Source organism: Haliotis rufescens, unplaced genomic scaffold (genome assembly GCF_023055435.1).
Source record: "Haliotis rufescens isolate VD_foot unplaced genomic scaffold, xgHalRufe1.0.p SCAF_11, whole genome shotgun sequence".
NCBI lineage: Eukaryota > Metazoa > Mollusca > Gastropoda > Lepetellida > Haliotidae > Haliotis > Haliotis rufescens.
The window spans coordinates 39,439,276-39,458,318 of record NW_025963791.1 but is presented as its reverse complement, the minus strand read 5'-3'; the positions used below and the strand labels follow the sequence as shown (position 1 = coordinate 39,458,318).

Sequence of the window (19,043 nt, the reverse complement as noted above, 5' to 3'; positions counted from 1 at the left end):
ATTGCTATGTACCATACGCCCGTATAATCTACCAAAACCCTTTGGCGCGAGCCCAGGTTGGGATGACACCTATTGATTTTATTTTTGACTGGGGTTGATGGAGATGGAGAGTTAGTATGCGTTGTATGTTACAGCTGTGATTGGCACGGGGTAAAAGGGGTGTGGTTTCGCCTCAGGAAGTTAACAAAGCACGTGACAGACGATGTTATGGAGTATATAAAATGAAGTTATCGTGAAAACGAGCGTTTTATGAGTTTCAGGAATGATCGATAGGCATCGTGTGTAAACAAGAGCGATCGTTTCTGTTTAGAGTCACCTGTTGATGGATTGTACCGGGGATGCTTTATGTTCAATAGATTTCATATGCTTCACATAACTGTAAGTATAAACTATTGTAGTGTTTGTATGCAACTATTGAATTATAATTTTGAAACAAATTCATTTTAAGCAAACACTGAAATAAATGAAGAATTCTAAAAAGTAATTATATTTAGTAGACATTTTCTATTCAACTATGACCAAGTTCTCCTTACTCAATGCACACTTGCTGTGTGAAATCTTGGGTGACATTTACTATTGTGAACTTAACCTTGGTTCTACATAACACAATTAACAAATCATACAAAAATAGTGACATATCTATGAACATATGATACATGTATGTAATCCAAAGAAATGATGGCTAGATTCCTAGCACATATTTCGCAGCTTTTGGGTCACAGAAAATCTTCATCCAATTTGGCTTTCCATCACCAATAAAAAATTGAAGAAAGACTTATAAGTGATGTCAACCCGATCACTTGATAAACGTCCAGAGCGGAGCCAATGAGCCATCAGCGGTGACCTATTATCAAGACAAATCAAAGATAAATCGATTCTTTATTTCTGGCCCTCAATTTCAGATATTACCAAAGCTTTTTCATTCGCTCTACGCAGAAGCCTTTGTGCCCATCAGGAAAATTATGTCTTGTCAGTATGAAGCAATCTTTCTATGCAGGCACAAAGAAGTTATTATCTAGCCAGCCCCTTTGATGCAACCCTTGTCTAGACCCTGAAATCTAACGGTGACGTATCTATTCCTCACAGATTGTGGTACCTGACTAAACAGTGACAAGGCAGGAGATTGGTCCTTTGACGATTGGACCGAGGCGTATAGTCTGTTTCGAAAAGAGGAGCATTGCCGTGGGAATTCAACAAGTGTCGGCTTCCATCTGTATCTCTATCTCATAGAATGGACATATGTCTCAGGGATGGTCGACTGTGTATATATGGTCACGGAGAAATCGCAATGTAACGAAGGATACCGAACATTCAGATTACTCTTGAAGATGTGATATCGGAGTTCGTGGTTTCAGAAAACTTGAAATCTGCGGACAAATGTAACTTAATGAACAACGACAAAATGTGTGTATAACATATTTATTTGCAGTGTTTTCAAAAATGTTATGATGAGTTAATATAGCGAAGTACTATTTCCGTCCAATGTAGATTAAGTTAGGCAATTACTCTACCCTTTTTAGGTATGACATTTCACCTATCAGATTTCAACAGTGATTAATCAAATACGAGGAGACCAATCTCCATTGAACAACGGAAATCTCGTTTGAGTCGAAATAGCATTACAATGGTCGTGCTACTCAAAACCAAGTATTACGCTAAGGAAGCTAAGTGTTTCTTGGACATCGCCATGTAATGAATGCTCTGACGTGACTATCTGGGAGCGACAATCCTGGCACAATGAAGGTTGCATGTAGCATGTACGTGTTGACATGCCTGTCATTTGCCTTTGGATCTCTTGCTGGAATAACCTTATCTTTGGCCGTTGCGACTGATGCATGGCTGTTCACAAAGGATCGAATATCACTCCGGATAATGAAACCGGATAACACTACTGAAGACGTTCATGTACCAATGGAATTACGGTCGGGCTTATGGAGGGTTTGCACAATCAATTTAGCAAATGGTAAGTATGTATTGCTTATACGATAATTATATACTGGCTTACGACAGTTTGCAGTTTGATAGATTATTTACTTAGGCCCAGTCAAATGTAGCTCAGTAGCCACATGACCCAATGTAAGGTTAAAGGGATGAATCAAAATGTTTGCGTGTGAACCTTTCAACTTCAGTTGTGATGTTTACGTTTGCCCTTTATTGTGAGCTTAAAAAGGAGGTGGGGCAGTACATGACTTAAACGTTTGCTCGTCACGACCCGAGTTCATTTCAGCTCATGGGTATAATGTAGTCTATTTCTGGTGTCCTCCGCCGTGATGTTGCTGGAACATTGCTAAAAGCAGCGTAAAACAATACTCGATTATTTGGCTCAATTTTCGAAATGTCTGCTAGGGATCGGCGCGTCAATTTAAACCTCCCCTTTAGAAACTTTCATTTCGTGGATGGTGCATTTAGTGTTTCTGTCATCTGTCATGTGTTGTAGACAAGTTGTGTTTCAGCCAGTAAAAACAGCTCAAAATGCTTGACCTGACTCGTTTGAACACATTTGCGGAATACAAAGTTCTCATCACTCGTGACATGTTCTCTAAGAAATAGAAAAACCAACCTCCCTCGCCCATCACGCTCAATAATAATGTGCGGGAGATATATTTAATTCATGTTATGCTGCCTGAAATAGTGAATGATTCAAAGCACATGTCAATATCCTTGTCACTCTTTCTTTCTTTTGGTTTCACGCGACGTTTGACAATAATTTACTCATTTACTCATTGAAACAATAATGATAACTTTACTAGATATAGATCGCAAGGGATACATTATGATTAATTACTTATTGAATTAATATTGTGAATTGCCACTTATTTGGAAAACAACAGTTTGGATGATTATATGATGTTAACCTCCATATTATTTAAATGTGATCACCATGAATTGTTTGATAGGCATAGCTTAGAAGTTGACGATGACAAAGTAGACTGAAGTAACAACTTCTTTAATACTGTAAAGGCGACGTTTCGGTAAAAATGTAGATCCATATACCCGTTGTCAATCAAGACGACGGTATAAGGATCTATACCGAAACGTCGCCTTTACAGTATTAAAGAAGCAGTTTTCCATAAATTGTGTCTACTTTATGATCACCTTGTAAACACACGTGAATTGTTCAACATATCGCACCAACATGGTAACTCACGAAGTCATCCGTTGTCTAATTGTAACTTACTAGTTTACTGATGAAGTAATAGAATCTGTTTCGTTGGATAATCGAGACTGGTTATTCTCTGACGTTGAAGTTTCATATTTACTAGTATTAACATCAATCAAACATGATAGCAGCGATGACATTGTGTGTCTGTACTTATTACAACATAGCGTCCCTATGGCTGGGTAATTAATACACGTGCACTCGAGTAGTTTCATAGACCATGTATATTACCCGTGACATCATTTGTCAGCACATGGAGGAGACATCGTGCTCTCACTGTGGTAACATAACAGCAACGTAACCGGTATTTCTCTCTTTGGGTGTATTTATATCGTTCAATTACTCAGTCTAATTGAAAGTTCTGCCATGTTCGATTACTGGTTGCCATGCACTCCTCCAGCAAGCCCAACATAAGACGTGTGACGATAAGCAGATTGCAAATCAGTGTTTATGGTATTTGTCATACACCTCTGTACTCTGCAAGTTTCTTTCAAAGACATCAACCGTGCTGGCTCCTGTTTAAGAAAACGGGTATGAAGTAAAAGGGTTGAAAGACACTTGCTATTGTATTTATGAGACCCTTTGTGTAAAGGAAGGTTCAAACACATTGTTTTATAGTGAAGAAGCCCGTTCAGCTCGTATAATGATCCCATGGAGATGGCACAACCATTGTGTATCATGAACAGGTGACAAGGAAAGATTCTGGGAAATGACTCATGGTTACACAAGTTATTGAAAGTGTATCCGCCTCAGATAATGCCCCTATTTATAATTATTCAGTTTGCAGATTTCGATTCCAAGCAGGGCACACGGGTGGCCTAGCTGTATGAGGCGGTGCACAATTGATTCCCTTTAGTGTGTCAGATACCTATGATCGTGGGTTCGAATCCCAGATTCTCCCTGATTATGCTCTTGGTTTGTCAGCACCATACATATATCCATGTTCAAGATCTGCATTGTTTTTCGGATTTCTCCCACTTCAAGTTAAAACGCCGTGATATGACTGAAATGTTGTTCAAAGCGGCGTCAAACCAAACTCGTTCACTCACTCCCATCCACAGCACGCGGCCATGTGTCGAAATAAAAATAAAATAAAAGCAATTTTTGTCGGGAACCCGGGAACATGTAAATTGAAAGGAAAAATGCGTCTAGTTGAAATGAGATATGTTAAAAAACGCTGCCGGAAGAAGACATAACGACAAAGGTGCTTCCATTTTCATGCACGGGGTTTTCCTGCAATGCGATAAGCCTGTGTGAAATTCATGGATATAACTGGCCTCCAGTAACCTATGCCGGTCGTTAGAGACTGGATCGCGTGGTTTGACTCAGGGAGTTGGTGAATTGCGTATCACCGACGGCATGGGACGTGCTCATAATATTAATCACTGGTTTCCTGGCTTATTTACAGACCCCTATTTCATTTCTGACTGTTGAGTCAATAAACAAGCAAATATAATGGGATGCACGTCACACAAGTCTAACCTGTGCCTCTCTGCAGTTAGACCAGAACATCAGCCACGTCGAGAACAACAGGAAATAATATGGATCATTCTACAAAGTGGGGGGCACGGGTGGCCCAGTCGTCTTAGGCGTTGTGCAGAGTTGCGTCCTTTGGGCACGCCAGAAACCTATGATTGTGGGTTCGAATCCCGGTTCGCCCCGATTATGTTTCTAGGTTTGTCAGCACCATACCCGTGCTCGTGGGTTTCACCGAAGTGGTAAACGTCTGAGATCTGCATCACTTCGGGCTTTCGTCCCACATTAAGCTGACACGCCGCGATATAACTGGAATATCGTTAAAAGCAGCGTTAAACCCAACTCACTCACTCACTTCTACAAAATGTTTTTCATTGGTTATGATGTGAACTGCAAAATAGTATTGATTCCAATGATACCCAAAGTGTAACATGCGACATACCTCCTGTTATACAGTTAAAAGATAATACATGAGTGACATTAAGTGAAACATGATAGAGTAACAATATACGGTACTGTATACCAAAATATCGATCTTATAAAATGTTAACATGACATGTACTATATCACGAAGTACGAAATTATATGATTTAAATGAAATGTAACCTATAAAATCATTAATAAACTATCGTGCTAGAGAAACGACATACGCCCATTTTTGGTGAAGCTTAAAAATCAAAATCAAAAGAAATGGTTAGTCGATGATTATGTATTTGATACAAATATCATAGTTGTGTTTTGGACTTTAAGTCTGCATTGTTTCGTCGAAGGTGTTCAGCCTAGTAACGTTTCGATAACGTTTGTATTGTTTTGAAGTGTCCAATTCACATTCTTTTGCGGTCGGTTTACGTGTCAAAATATGACTGAATACATTTAAGCGCCATGGCAAAGTTAAAACAGTAGTGCTTTAACACAAACTATCCGGATCCACCGCGTTAAGGTTATGTTTTATACGGTTCACTTCACAATACTGAATACTACACCTGAATAAACTGATTTCGTTCAAACGAAAATGGTCACACGAATCGTGAATTAAGTCCGAGACAAATTGAACACGTGTGTTGAAGTCCCATAACCACGAAATAAAAGCGAAATGAGCACGATAAAAAGGACACCACTCCCTATTTATGAGATCCGTACAGCGGAGAGATTGATTGTTGGAACATATTTCAGTGACGAAAATAAAAAAAAGTTCTTTGTAAAAGAATTAAACTGTGTTATTAAAGCAACATTTTTAAAGAACTACAGTTATCCTTTAAATGAAAGCTCGTGTTATACGTTTCTGAAAGTGGAATTGGAACAGATGAACATCATAACACTGTAGTCTGCACATTTTGCCAGTAATCATCCTGTTGGACAACTTGCCTGAAATAGGATGTCGATATCTGGTACGTTCTTACACGTATCTAATAGGAAAATTAATAGTTATGATAAGACTCTATACAGCGCAGTGCAGTAGAGGTTAATATACACTCAGTGTAATGTGAAGTAGATGGTAACATATACTCAGGGTTATGTGCAGGAGAGGTTAATATACACTCAGTCTTATATGCAGTAGAGGTTAATATATTCTCAGTGATATGTGCAGTGTAGGTTAAAACGCTCAGTGTTATATGCAATAGAGGTTAATATACACGCAATGTTGTATGCGGTAGAGGTTAATATATACACAGTGTTATATGCAGTAGAGGTTATTATACACTCTGTGTTGTATGCAGTAGAGGTTAACATACACTCAGTGTTGTATGCAGTAGAGGTTAATATCTACACAGTGTTATAGACAGTAGTGGTTAATATATACACAGTGTTATATGCAGTGGAGGTTTATATACGCTCAGTGTTGTATGCAGTAGAGGTTAATATACACTCAGTGTTATATGCAGTAGAGGTTAATATACACTCAGTGATATGTGCAGGAGAGGTTAACATACACTCAGTGTTGTATGCAGTAGAGGTCAACATACACTCAGTGTTGTATGGAGTAGAGGTTAATATACACTCCGTGTTATATGCAGTAGAGGTTCACATACACTCAGTGTTGTATGCAGTAGAGGTCAACATACACTCAGTGTTGTATGCCGTAGAGGTTAATATACACTCCGTGTTGTATGCAGTAGAGGTCAACATACGCTCAGTGTTGTATGCAGTAGAGGTTAATATACACTCCGTGTTATATGCAGTAGAGGTTAACATACACTCAGTGTTGTATGCAGTAGAGGTCAACATACACTCAGTGTTGTATGCAGTAGAGGTTAATATACACTCCGTGTTGTATGCAGTAGAGGTCAACATACGCTCAGTGTTATATGCAGTAGAGGTTAACATACACTCAGTGTTGTATGCAGTAGAGGTCAACATACACTCAGTGTTGTATGCAGTAGAGGTTAACATACACTCAGTGTTGTATGCAGTAGAGGTTAACATACACTCAGTGTTGTATGCAGTAGAGGTTAATATACACTCCGTGTTATATGCAGGTGAGGTTAACATACACTCAGTGTTGTATGCAGTAGAGGTTAGTATATACACAGTGTTATATGCATTAGAGGTTATAATATACACAGTGTTATATGCATTAGAGGTTAATATACACTCAGTGATATGTGCAGGAGAGGTTAATATACACTCAGTGATATATGCAGAAGAGGTTAATACACTAGTGTTATATGCACAACCTTGCACACATGCTATTCGTCACGTTGACCCAGGGACAGCTTAACGTACTTATCTACCTACAAACTGTGAATAATAACGCAATTCACAAGTGATAACTGACATACTCTCCAACATGCAATCTCATGTACTACTTACTGTCAATCCATCCCCGAGGGAATAGAGGTCAAATTGGACCCCGTCCCACCAAGACTTAATCAACCCGCAGACGCCCTTTACCGTCTTTACTGCAACCTCCACGTGTGTCCGTGATTGTTGGAAATACATGACTCCAAAATTCATTATATCAGCAGTTAAGGCTAAGCAATATATAAAACAGGGAAAAAAGTGCAACATGACATTTAGCCAAGTATGAGGAGATAATGTGTTTCCACTTAAGGAGCCATGTGTGGCTCTGCTTATGTAATAAGTCGAAGTTTGGTGTCTAGCCATGGACATAGATTTTCATTACTCTGTTTTCAATGGGATCGGCGCCAATATAGCAACAGACAATATATGATGTGCCATAACGTAGGAAACGATCAGGCAGCCGACTACAGAAATGCATTGCCAAATCGAGCGAATACTGTTTGAGATCTATTTATATCAATGCATAAAGATTCAGAGTTACTAAAACGTATCCACAACGATGTGTCCAAGAGTGTAGACTTTGCCCTCGGATGGTAGCTCAGGGTGGAGACGGCAGACAGAACTCAGGGTTGAAGGGTAGAAGACAGCAGACGTGTTTGATTGTTGCAGGTTGAAATAGGTCGAAATGGTACAAGTACTGGTAATCACGTGGCAGAACGCACACAGGGTCCGAGTGGTCAATATGTTCCCGGAGCGGAGACTTGCTCTGTCACTTGCACATAGGCAGGAAGTCGGACGGTGATTCTCCTCGTGGGCGTTGTCGTTACTGAGACAACGGCCGTACCTGACGCCACGACTATCCGTACCTGACGCCACGACTAGCCGTACCTGACGCCACGACTATCCGTACCTGACGCCACGATTATCCGTACCTGACGCCACGACTAGCCGTACCTGACGCCACGACTAGCCGTACCTGACGCCACGACTATCCGTACCTGACGCCAAGACTAGCCGTACCTGACGCCACGACTACCCGTACCTGACGCCACGACTATCCGTACCTGACGCCACGACTAGCCGTACCTGACGCCACGACTACCCGTACCTGACGCCACGACTAGCCGTACCTGACGCCACGACTACCCGTACCTGACGCCACGACTAGCCGTACCTGACACCACGACTACCCGTACCTGACGCCACGACTACCCGTACCTGACGCTACTACTACCCGTACCTGACGCCACGACTACCCGTACCTGACGCCACGACTACCTGTACCTGATGCCACGACTACCTGTACCTGACGCCACGACTACCCGTACCTGACGCCACGACTACCCGTACCTGACGCTACTACTACCCGTACCTGACGCCACGACTACCCCTACCTGACGCAACGACTACCCGTACCTGACGCAACGACTACCCCTACCTGACGCCACGACTAGCCGTACCTGACGCCACGACTACCCCTACCTGACGCAACGACTACCCGTACCTGACGCAACGACTACCCCTACCTGACGCAACGACTAGCCGTACAATCCGTCCGCTTCGGATGAACAGTTTGAGGTTCACTCGAGCATGCTCTTTCTACAATGATTTCAAAGAGCGTCATGCGACTTCTGCTCAAAAGTTGTTTGGTCATGATTACAACATTTAGTGCCTTAATAAAGCTTTCAACAAGTTTTATGGTGGAGGACATTTCCAATTGGACTCATCTGTGACCAAAATGATGCAAATCCTTATTTTTTGTTCCATATGTTTTTGTGAAGGTGTACGACTGACTTGACGATGCGTGTGTCTGTATCGCGATTGTGCCGGGTGCCACCTTGTATCTTCACTTTTTGATACTTGTTAATAAACCAATGCCCATGATATAGTCGGAATCGTACACTGGCTGAAATGAGGAAGAATCGAGGGAGGAAGAAGTGGGGGATGGGGGTGGGTGGTGGTTGAGGGAATGAGGGAGGAAGGAAATGCTATGAGATAGGTTCCAACGGCGCTTATACATAGGTATATGTTACATGCTTTCACACAGGTACATAGGGACATGTAATAATACAAAGGTTCATAGGTACAAGTTCCATGCTTTCACACAGGTAAACAGGGACATGTAATAATACATAGGTTCATAGGTACAAGTTCCATGCTTTCACACAGGTACATAGGGACATGCAATAATACATAGGTTCATAGGTACAAGTTACATGCTTTCACACAGGTACATAGGGACATGTTATAGTGAGTGAGTGAGTATGGTTTTACGCCGCTTTTAGCACTATTCCAGCAATATCACGGCGGGGGAAACCAGAAATGGGCGTCACACATTGTACCCATGTCGGTGGGGACATGTTATAATACATAGATTCATAGGTACAAGTTCGAAGCTTTCACACAGGTACATAGGGACATGTAATAATACATAGGTTCATAGGTACAAGTTACATGCTTTCACACAGGTACATAGGGACATGAAATAATACATAGGTTCATAGGTACAAGTTCCATGCTTTCACACAGGTACATAGGGACATGAAATAATACATAGGTTCATAGGTACAAGTTCCATGCTTTCACACAGGTACATAGGGACATGTAATAATACATAGGTTCATAGGTACAAGTTACATGCTTTCACACAGGTACATAGGGACATGTAATAATACATAGGTTCATAGGTACAAGTTACATGGTTTCACACAGGTACATAGGGACATGTAATAATACATAGGTTCATAGGTACAAGTTACATGGTTTCACACAGGTACATAGGGACATGTAATAATACATAGGTTCATAGGTACAAGTTCCATGCTTTCACACAGGTACATAGGGACATGTAATAATACATAGGTTCATAGGTACAAGTTACATGGTTTCACACAGGTACATAGGGACATGTAATAATACATAGGTTCATAGGTACAAGTTACATGGTTTCACACAGGTACATAGGGACATGTAATATACATCAACACAGGCTTTGATTGTGTGCACTGCTTTGAACAATCTACAATGTGAAGAGGAGAATACATTGGTTTATTTACAGTATTAAGGCCGGAGGCCTAAGTACATATACATATAAAAGTTAGATTTACATTGTGACAAAAGACAACTGTTACATAATAAAATTGGTCAGAATATAAACTTTTCTTGTTAAATGTTACAAGCTTCTTTAAGCATGTGATATTTCTTCTGTTCATCAAATTAATGTAAATTAGTGTATTCAGTTTGTAAAAAACATAAACGATCACTTCGTAAATCATAAAACATAGGACAGCTAAACAGAAAATGTAGTTCATCATCTATTTCACAAGTATTACAATGTTTACAAATTCTTAAGGAATAATATAATCCATCTCGTCTTCGTGTATTAGGGGGGACGGGTGGCCCCGTCGTCTAAGGCGCCGCAATTCGCTGTGCAGAGTTGCGTCCCTTGGGTACGCCAGAAACCTATGATTGTGGGTTCGAATCCCGGTCGAATTATGTTTCTAGGTTTGTCAGCACCATACCCGTGCTCGTGGGTTTCACCGAAGTGGTAAACGTCGAAGACCTGCATCTCTTGGGGCTTTCCTCCCACATTAAGCTGACACGCCATGATATGACTGGATTACTGTTAAAAGCGGCGTTAAACACAACTCACTCACTCACTCTTCCTGCATTATATCTTAATGGTAACTCACTTAACCGTAATAAGCATAAATATCGTCTTTTGTCTCTACTCCTAAACGCAGTGATATAATATTCAGTACAGAAAGTAGTTTTAAACTTGGAATAATATCGCAATTTCCCAGAATCGAACATCGAAGCGTGAAGCGGAGAAGAATAGATGATGATGAAGACACGTAGATACAGATACATGTAACATACTCTCCATCTTTGAATAGGGATATGAGATGGTTCACACTGATCACAGATGTCGGATATTGAGGGAGACTAATTGGGTGCGCACCCTGTATGTGTACATTTGAAAGATTGAAAGCTGATCACGAAAAGAATGTAACCCTGTAACTAACTTGTCAGTGCCCATCACGGCAAATAAACCGCCTACGCGATGAAGTGGATAGAGCGTCTGACCAGACAACGAAAGGTCGATCAACTGTCCCAAAAAGGTTCGATCCCCTGGCCGCGTCTTAGCAAAAGACGTTAAAAGATGGCATTTGTTGTTACCTGACGCTCGGCCTCAAGGGAATAATACAAAGACTGAACGGCTCGGAGTCAGCACAATGTGTCTGAGTGGGGATTCCATGTTAACACACTGCATGGTATCTCAGTGGGCGTGAACAGTGACTGTAAGTCCGGACTAGTGCAAGAAACCACGCACACTTACTAGTACTTACACGTGCCTCCATTTCTCTACGTGAGGGACATAATCTTAAAACCGACGTTAACTCCCATTTCACCGCATCAACTCACTGTGAATAGCTGCCAAATGGTTGATGCATTTAATTCAATGTAGGTTTCTAACAAGAATAAAATGAGTGAAATCGGGCTAATTGCTCAGCTTATTATTTGATTTATAAAGTCATTAGTTAACATTATGACAGTATTTTATGAATTATTACTTGGGCCGTGTGAGTTATCATGGCCACATGTCTCTTAACCAGATGACAACGTCATTGTCCTTTGCCCAACGTCCATTTCTACATAATATGTTTACATCTTTATCCCCTGTACTTTGTTGTCCATCACTATATATATGTGTAATCTATATCCTCTGTCCTTTGTTGTCCATTACAATATATATGTTTACATCTATATCCTCTGTCCTTTGTTGTCCATCACTATATATATGTGTAATCTATATCCTGTCCTTTGTTGTCCATCACTATATATATGTTTACATCTATATCCACAGTCATTTGTTGTCCATCACTATATATATGTGTAACCTATATCCTTAGTCATTTGTTGTCCATTACATATATGTGTACATCTATATCCTCTGTCCTTTTTTGTCCATCACTATACATATGGGTAATCTATATCCTCTGTCCTTTGTTGTCCATCAATATATATGTTTACATCTATATCCTCAGTCATTAGTTGTCCATCACTATATATATGTGTAATCTATATCCTGTCCTTTGTTGTCCATCACTATATATATGTTTACATCTATATCCTCTGTCCTTTATTGTCCATCACTATATATATGTTTACATCTATATCCTCTGTCCTTTATTGTCCATCACTATATATATGTGTACATCTATATCCTCTGTCCTTTATTGTCCATCACTATATATATGTTTACATCTATATCCTCTGTCCTTTGTTGTCCATCACTATATATATGTTTACATCTATATCCTCTGTCCTTTATTGTCCATCACTATATATATGTTTACATCTATATCCTCTGTCCTTTGTTGTCCATCACTATATATATCTGTACATCTATATCCTCTGTCCTTTATTGTCCATCACTATATATATGTTTACATCTATATCCTCTGTCCTTTATTGTCCATCACTATATATATGTTTACATCTATATCCTCTGTTCTTTATTGTCCATCACTATATATATGTTTACATCTATATCCTCTGTCCTTTATTGTCCATCACTATATATATGTTTACATCTTTATCCTCTGTCCTTTGTTGTCCATCACTATATATATGTGTACATCTATATCCTCTGTCCTTTATTGTCCATCACTATTTATATGTTTACATCTATATCCTCTGTCCTTTGTTGTCCATCACTATATATATGTTTACATCTATATCCTCTGTCCTTTGTTGTCCATCACTATATATATTTGTACATCTATATCCTCTGTCCTTTATTGTCCATCACTATTTATATGTTTACATCTATATCCTCTGTCCTTTGTTGTCCATCACTATATATATGTGTACATCTATATCCTCTGTCCTTTATTGTCCATCACTATTTATATGTTTACATCTATATCCTCTGTCCTTTGTTGTCCATCACTATTTATATGTTTACATCTATATCCTGTCCTTTGTTGTCCATCACTATATATATGTGTACATCTATATCCTCTGTCCTTTATTGTCCATCACTATTTATATGTTTACATCTATATCCTCTGTCCTTTGTTGTCCATCACTATTTATATGTTTACATCTATATCCTCTGTCCTTTGTTGTCCATCACTATTTATATGTTTACATCTATATCCGCTGTCCTTTATTGTCCATCACTATATATATGTTTACATCTATATCCTCTGTCCTTTATTGTCCATCACTATTTATATGTTTACATCTATATCCTCTGTCCTTTGTTGTCCATCACTATATATATGTTTACATCTATATCCTCTGTCCTTTGTTGTCCATCACTATATATATTTGTACATCTATATCCTCTGTCCTTTGTTGTCCATCACTATATATATGTTTACATCTATATCCTCTGTCCTTTGTTGTCCATCACTATATATATGTTTACATCTATATCCTCTGTCCTTTGTTGTCCATCACTATATATATTTGTACATCTATATCCTCTGTCCTTTGTTGTCCATCACTATATATATGTTTACATCTATATCCTCTGTCCTTTGTTGTCCATCACTATATATATGTGTACATCTATATCCTCTGTCCTTTGTTGTCCATCACTCTATGTATGTTTACATCTATATCCTCTGTCCTTTGTTGTCCATCACTATATATATGTTTACATCTATATCCTCTGTCCTTTATTGTCCATCACTATTTATATGTTTACATCTATATCCTCTGTCCTTTGTTGTCCATCACTATATATATGTGTACATCTATATCCTCTGTCCTTTGTTGTCCATCACTATATATATGTGTACATCTATATCCTCTGTCCTTTATTGTCCATCACTATATATATGTGTACATCTATATCCTCTGTCCTTTATTGTCCATCACTATATATATGTGTAATCTATATCCTCTGTCCTTTATTGTCCATCACTATATATATGTGTAACCTATATCCTTAGTCATTTGTTGTCCATTACATATATGTGTACATCTATATCCTCTGTCCTTTTTTGTCCATCACTATACATATGGGTAATCTATATCCTCTGTCCTTTGTTGTCCATCAATATATATGTTTACATCTATATCCTCAGTCATTAGTTGTCCATCACTATATATATGTGTAATCTATATCCTGTCCTTTGTTGTCCATCACTATATATATGTTTACATCTATATCCTCTGTCCTTTATTGTCCATCACTATATATATGTTTACATCTATATCCTCTGTCCTTTATTGTCCATCACTATTTATATGTTTACATCTATATCCTCTGTCCTTTGTTGTCCATCACTATATATATGTTTACATCTATATCCTCTGTCCTTTGTTGTCCATCACTATATATATGTTTACATCTATATCCTCTGTCCTTTATTGTCCATCACTATATATATGTTTACATCTATATCCTCTGTCCTTTATTGTCCATCACTATATATATGTTTACATCTATATCCTCTGTTCTTTATTGTCCATCACTATATATATGTTTACATCTATATCCTCTGTCCTTTATTGTCCATCACTATATATATGTTTACATCTTTATCCTCTGTCCTTTGTTGTCCATCACTATATATATGTGTACATCTATATCCTCTGTCCTTTATTGTCCATCACTATTTATATGTTTACATCTATATCCTCTGTCCTTTGTTGTCCATCACTATATATATGTTTACATCTATATCCTCTGTCCTTTGTTGTCCATCACTATATATATTTGTACATCTATATCCTCTGTCCTTTATTGTCCATCACTATTTATATGTTTACATCTATATCCTCTGTCCTTTGTTGTCCATCACTATATATATGTGTACATCTATATCCTCTGTCCTTTATTGTCCATCACTATTTATATGTTTACATCTATATCCTCTGTCCTTTGTTGTCCATCACTATTTATATGTTTACATCTATATCCTCTGTCCTTTGTTGTCCATCACTATATATATGTGTACATCTATATCCTCTGTCCTTTATTGTCCATCACTATTTATATGTTTACATCTATATCCTCTGTCCTTTGTTGTCCATCACTATTTATATGTTTACATCTATATCCTCTGTCCTTTGTTGTCCATCACTATTTATATGTTTACATCTATATCCTCTGTCCTTTATTGTCCATCACTATTTATATGTTTACATCTATATCCTCTGTCCTTTGTTGTCAATCACTATATATATGTTTACATCTATATCCTCTGTCCTTTGTTGTCCATCACTATATATATTTGTACATCTATATCCTCTGTCCTTTGTTGTCCATCACTATATATATGTTTACATCTATATCCTCTGTCCTTTGTTGTCCATCACTATATATATGTTTACATCTATATCCTCTGTCCTTTGTTGTCCATCACTATATATATTTGTACATCTATATCCTCTGTCCTTTGTTGTCCATCACTATATATATGTTTACATCTATATCCTCTGTCCTTTGTTGTCCATCACTATATATATGTGTACATCTATATCCTCTGTCCTTTGTTGTCCATCACTCTATGTATGTTTACATCTATATCCTCTGTCCTTTGTTGTCCATCACTATATATATGTTTACATCTATATCCTCTGTCCTTTATTGTCCATCACTATTTATATGTTTACATCTATATCCTCTGTCCTTTGTTGTCCATCACTATATATATGTGTACATCTATATCCTCTGTCCTTTGTTGTCCATCACTATATATATGTGTACATCTATATCCTCTGTCCTTTATTGTCCATCACTATATATATGTGTACATCTATATCCTCTGTCCTTTATTGTCCATCACTATATATATGTGTAATCTATATCCTCTGTCCTTTATTGTCCATCACTATATATATGTGTAATCTATATCCTCTGTCCTTTATTGTCCATCACTATATATATGTGTAATCTATATCCTCTGTCCTTTATTGTCCATCACTATATATATGTGTAATCTATATCCTCTGTCCTTTATTGTCCATCACTATATATATGTGTAATCTATATCCTCTGTCCTTTATTGTCCATCACTATATATATGTGTAATCTATATCCTCTGTCCTTTATTGTCCATCACTATATATGTGTGTACATCTATACTGACAGTCAGTACGGTATTTCGACTGCACATGTCTGTACAGCCGCGAGTAGGATACACATGCTTGCTGGACTTGTAGTAGAGTTGGAATCCCCGCTTGAATATGTCTCTTATTAATTCCATCTATTTATTTAGTTACCGACTAAAGCAGCTTAAACTCATATTATTCTCCGTCGTATTCTTAGTTAATTTTCCCCTCGATATCCCCACCATGATATTGCTGCAATATCGCCAAAAGTGGCGTAAAATTATACTCACTCACTCACTCGATATCCACGTTGACAGTTTATTAACTTGCTATCACAAACTTCGCCCTCATTTTCAAAAATATTTCCGCAAATACATTGTAATTAATCAGTTGTTTAATAGTAGAGTGGTATATCTAGAGTGTCTTTTATGTGAATATGTATATTATTTTTTTGCACGCCGGGTATTACTTATATCGTCAAAAACAACCTGATCCTCTGACATAGCAACACATGACCCTGTTTACTGCTAGACAGCATTAGACAACCGCAGGCCAAATGTCAAAGCAAATTTGAAACAAGTCATTCAAACAACACTTTACTGGTCTGCTGGTTTCATTATCTGGTTCAGTCTAGCAATAAAGGATTACCCATTCCACATAGTGACAATGTCTCAGTTCCACACATGGCACTAATTACAACGTCTAGACCTTCATTGGTAATGGACATCAGACTGTGGAACGAATTTCCCTTTCCCAGATGGACGTGAGAAGGTACAATTGTAGATTTTACAGAGTGCTTTGGAAAAACTATCCATATACTTATCTTTCTTCTTGTTCAGGGGGCACGGGTGGCCCAGTCGTCTAAGGCGCCGCGATTCGCTGTGCAGAGTTGCGTCCCTTGGGTACGCCAGAAACCTATGACTGTGGGTTCGAATCCCGGTTCGCCCAATTATGTTTCTGGGTTTGTCAGCACCATACCCGTGCTCGTGGGTTTCACCGAAGTGGTAAACGTCTGAGACCTGCATCACTTCGGGCTTTCCTCCCAAATTAAGCTGACACGCCGCGATATAACTGGAATACTGTTAAAAGCGGCGTTAAACCCAACTCACTCTTCTTGTTTAGGTGATAAGCATAGTCCGATACAAGCGGAATGTTGATGTGAGGCCTTAGTGTTGATAATAATTCTGTGTCAGCTATAAAGTTTATAGTTTCACGCAATATGTTTGAGTAAGTGGAGGATACGTTAACGGGGTGTCACTGTATGTGACTACAATTCTCTTCTTTTGGTTGAGAAACACTACAGAAAATGGCCATTCTATAAAGTTTGTGTGGTGAAGTCATTCATTACCAATGAAGTCCCATGAGTGAGGACAATTAATTCCAAAGCTGGGTTGTTATGAGATCGATACAGAGGCAATTACTATATGTTCTTACACAAAACAAAGTATAGGCAATGAATTGAATATCTGACTAGGAATATCCAATTATTCGCCCCTTGACATAACGTTAATGTCTTTCAGGATAGATCATCCCTATTTCCTTCTTACTCGTTACATATGTAAATACCAAGAAGTGGTCTTTGAATTTCTTTTGTATTATATCATGCTCTACAAGAATGTAATGGTTCTTTTTACATCCCCATGTCAAAATGCATTGATGTATCGACGCAGGAGACAACTGAAACATTTCAGACTATTCATTTGATGAAGTTCAACCCTTTCTGAAAACGCGTATTCAAGCATAAAAGTTGACTCTGCGTCTTTATTGCATTCGTTCTTAAACGTTTCATGAAATTCAATACCATTTTTTTTTCTATACTGTGCTTATATCTCTGTTTCTCGTTTTCAGGAACAAGCCCTGACCAATGCATCAGCATTGACTACAACCAAAAGGGCTCAGGCCGAGGGGAGGGAGCCCAGACTAGCATGTCAATAGTAGGTCAGCCATTTATACAGCACAATCGGCACAGTGACCATTTCACTGGAAGAAATGTTACACCTTTACTTGTAAATACTTGTACATAATGTCTTTCAAGGGGAAAAAATGATGTAAAAATTACTTTTACAAGCATAAACACACATTTACATGAATTATGCCTGATACAAGTACGTAAAATATTGTCTGAAGATACACGCATGAACATAATGTAATGACTAAAATTACAACCTCGTAAACTTTGTGAAGGTGGTGTTTTCTTCAAGTGTGTGATTTACACACCGGTGGTAGACATCGTGTAGGTATGGTATATGATGTGTGTAGGAATTTAATAAGCGCTCGGCATAAGTGGGTACCTTGCCATGGATTTAAAATATTGGATGATAAAACGCATAGTTCCAACCTTGGGATGGAAGGGGGTGAGGTGAGGTGAAATGGTAAATTTAACGTGGCATCCCAGATTATTGCACTTATATAGCGATGTACATGCATGTGTGTGTATGTGGCTGCTTGTGCTTGTCGGGACTAATGCCGATTTTATAGAGCCAGCCCACTGAGATAACATGCCGAAGTTTAACATGAATACCCCGCTCAGACACAGTATACTGATTCCGAGCCGACCAGTCCTTGTTTTAGCCCCTTAATGCCGAGCGCC

The 19,043-nt window shown here is 38.6% G+C and overlaps 1 protein-coding gene across 1 annotated transcript in view; it reads left to right on the top strand.

The window, feature by feature from the left end:
• The first annotated feature begins 266 nt into the window (after positions 1–266).
• LOC124149372 (voltage-dependent calcium channel gamma-7 subunit-like) overlaps positions 267–19,043 on the top strand; it is a 46,579-nt gene continuing 27,802 nt past the window's right edge. Inside the window, exons 1-3 of the mRNA XM_046520909.2 lie at positions 267–378; positions 1,087–1,963; positions 18,302–18,391. Of these exons, the coding sequence (XP_046376865.1) occupies positions 1,738–1,963; positions 18,302–18,391 (316 nt within the window). The 5' untranslated portion in view covers positions 267–378; positions 1,087–1,737. The remainder of the gene's footprint in view (positions 379–1,086; positions 1,964–18,301; positions 18,392–19,043) is intronic.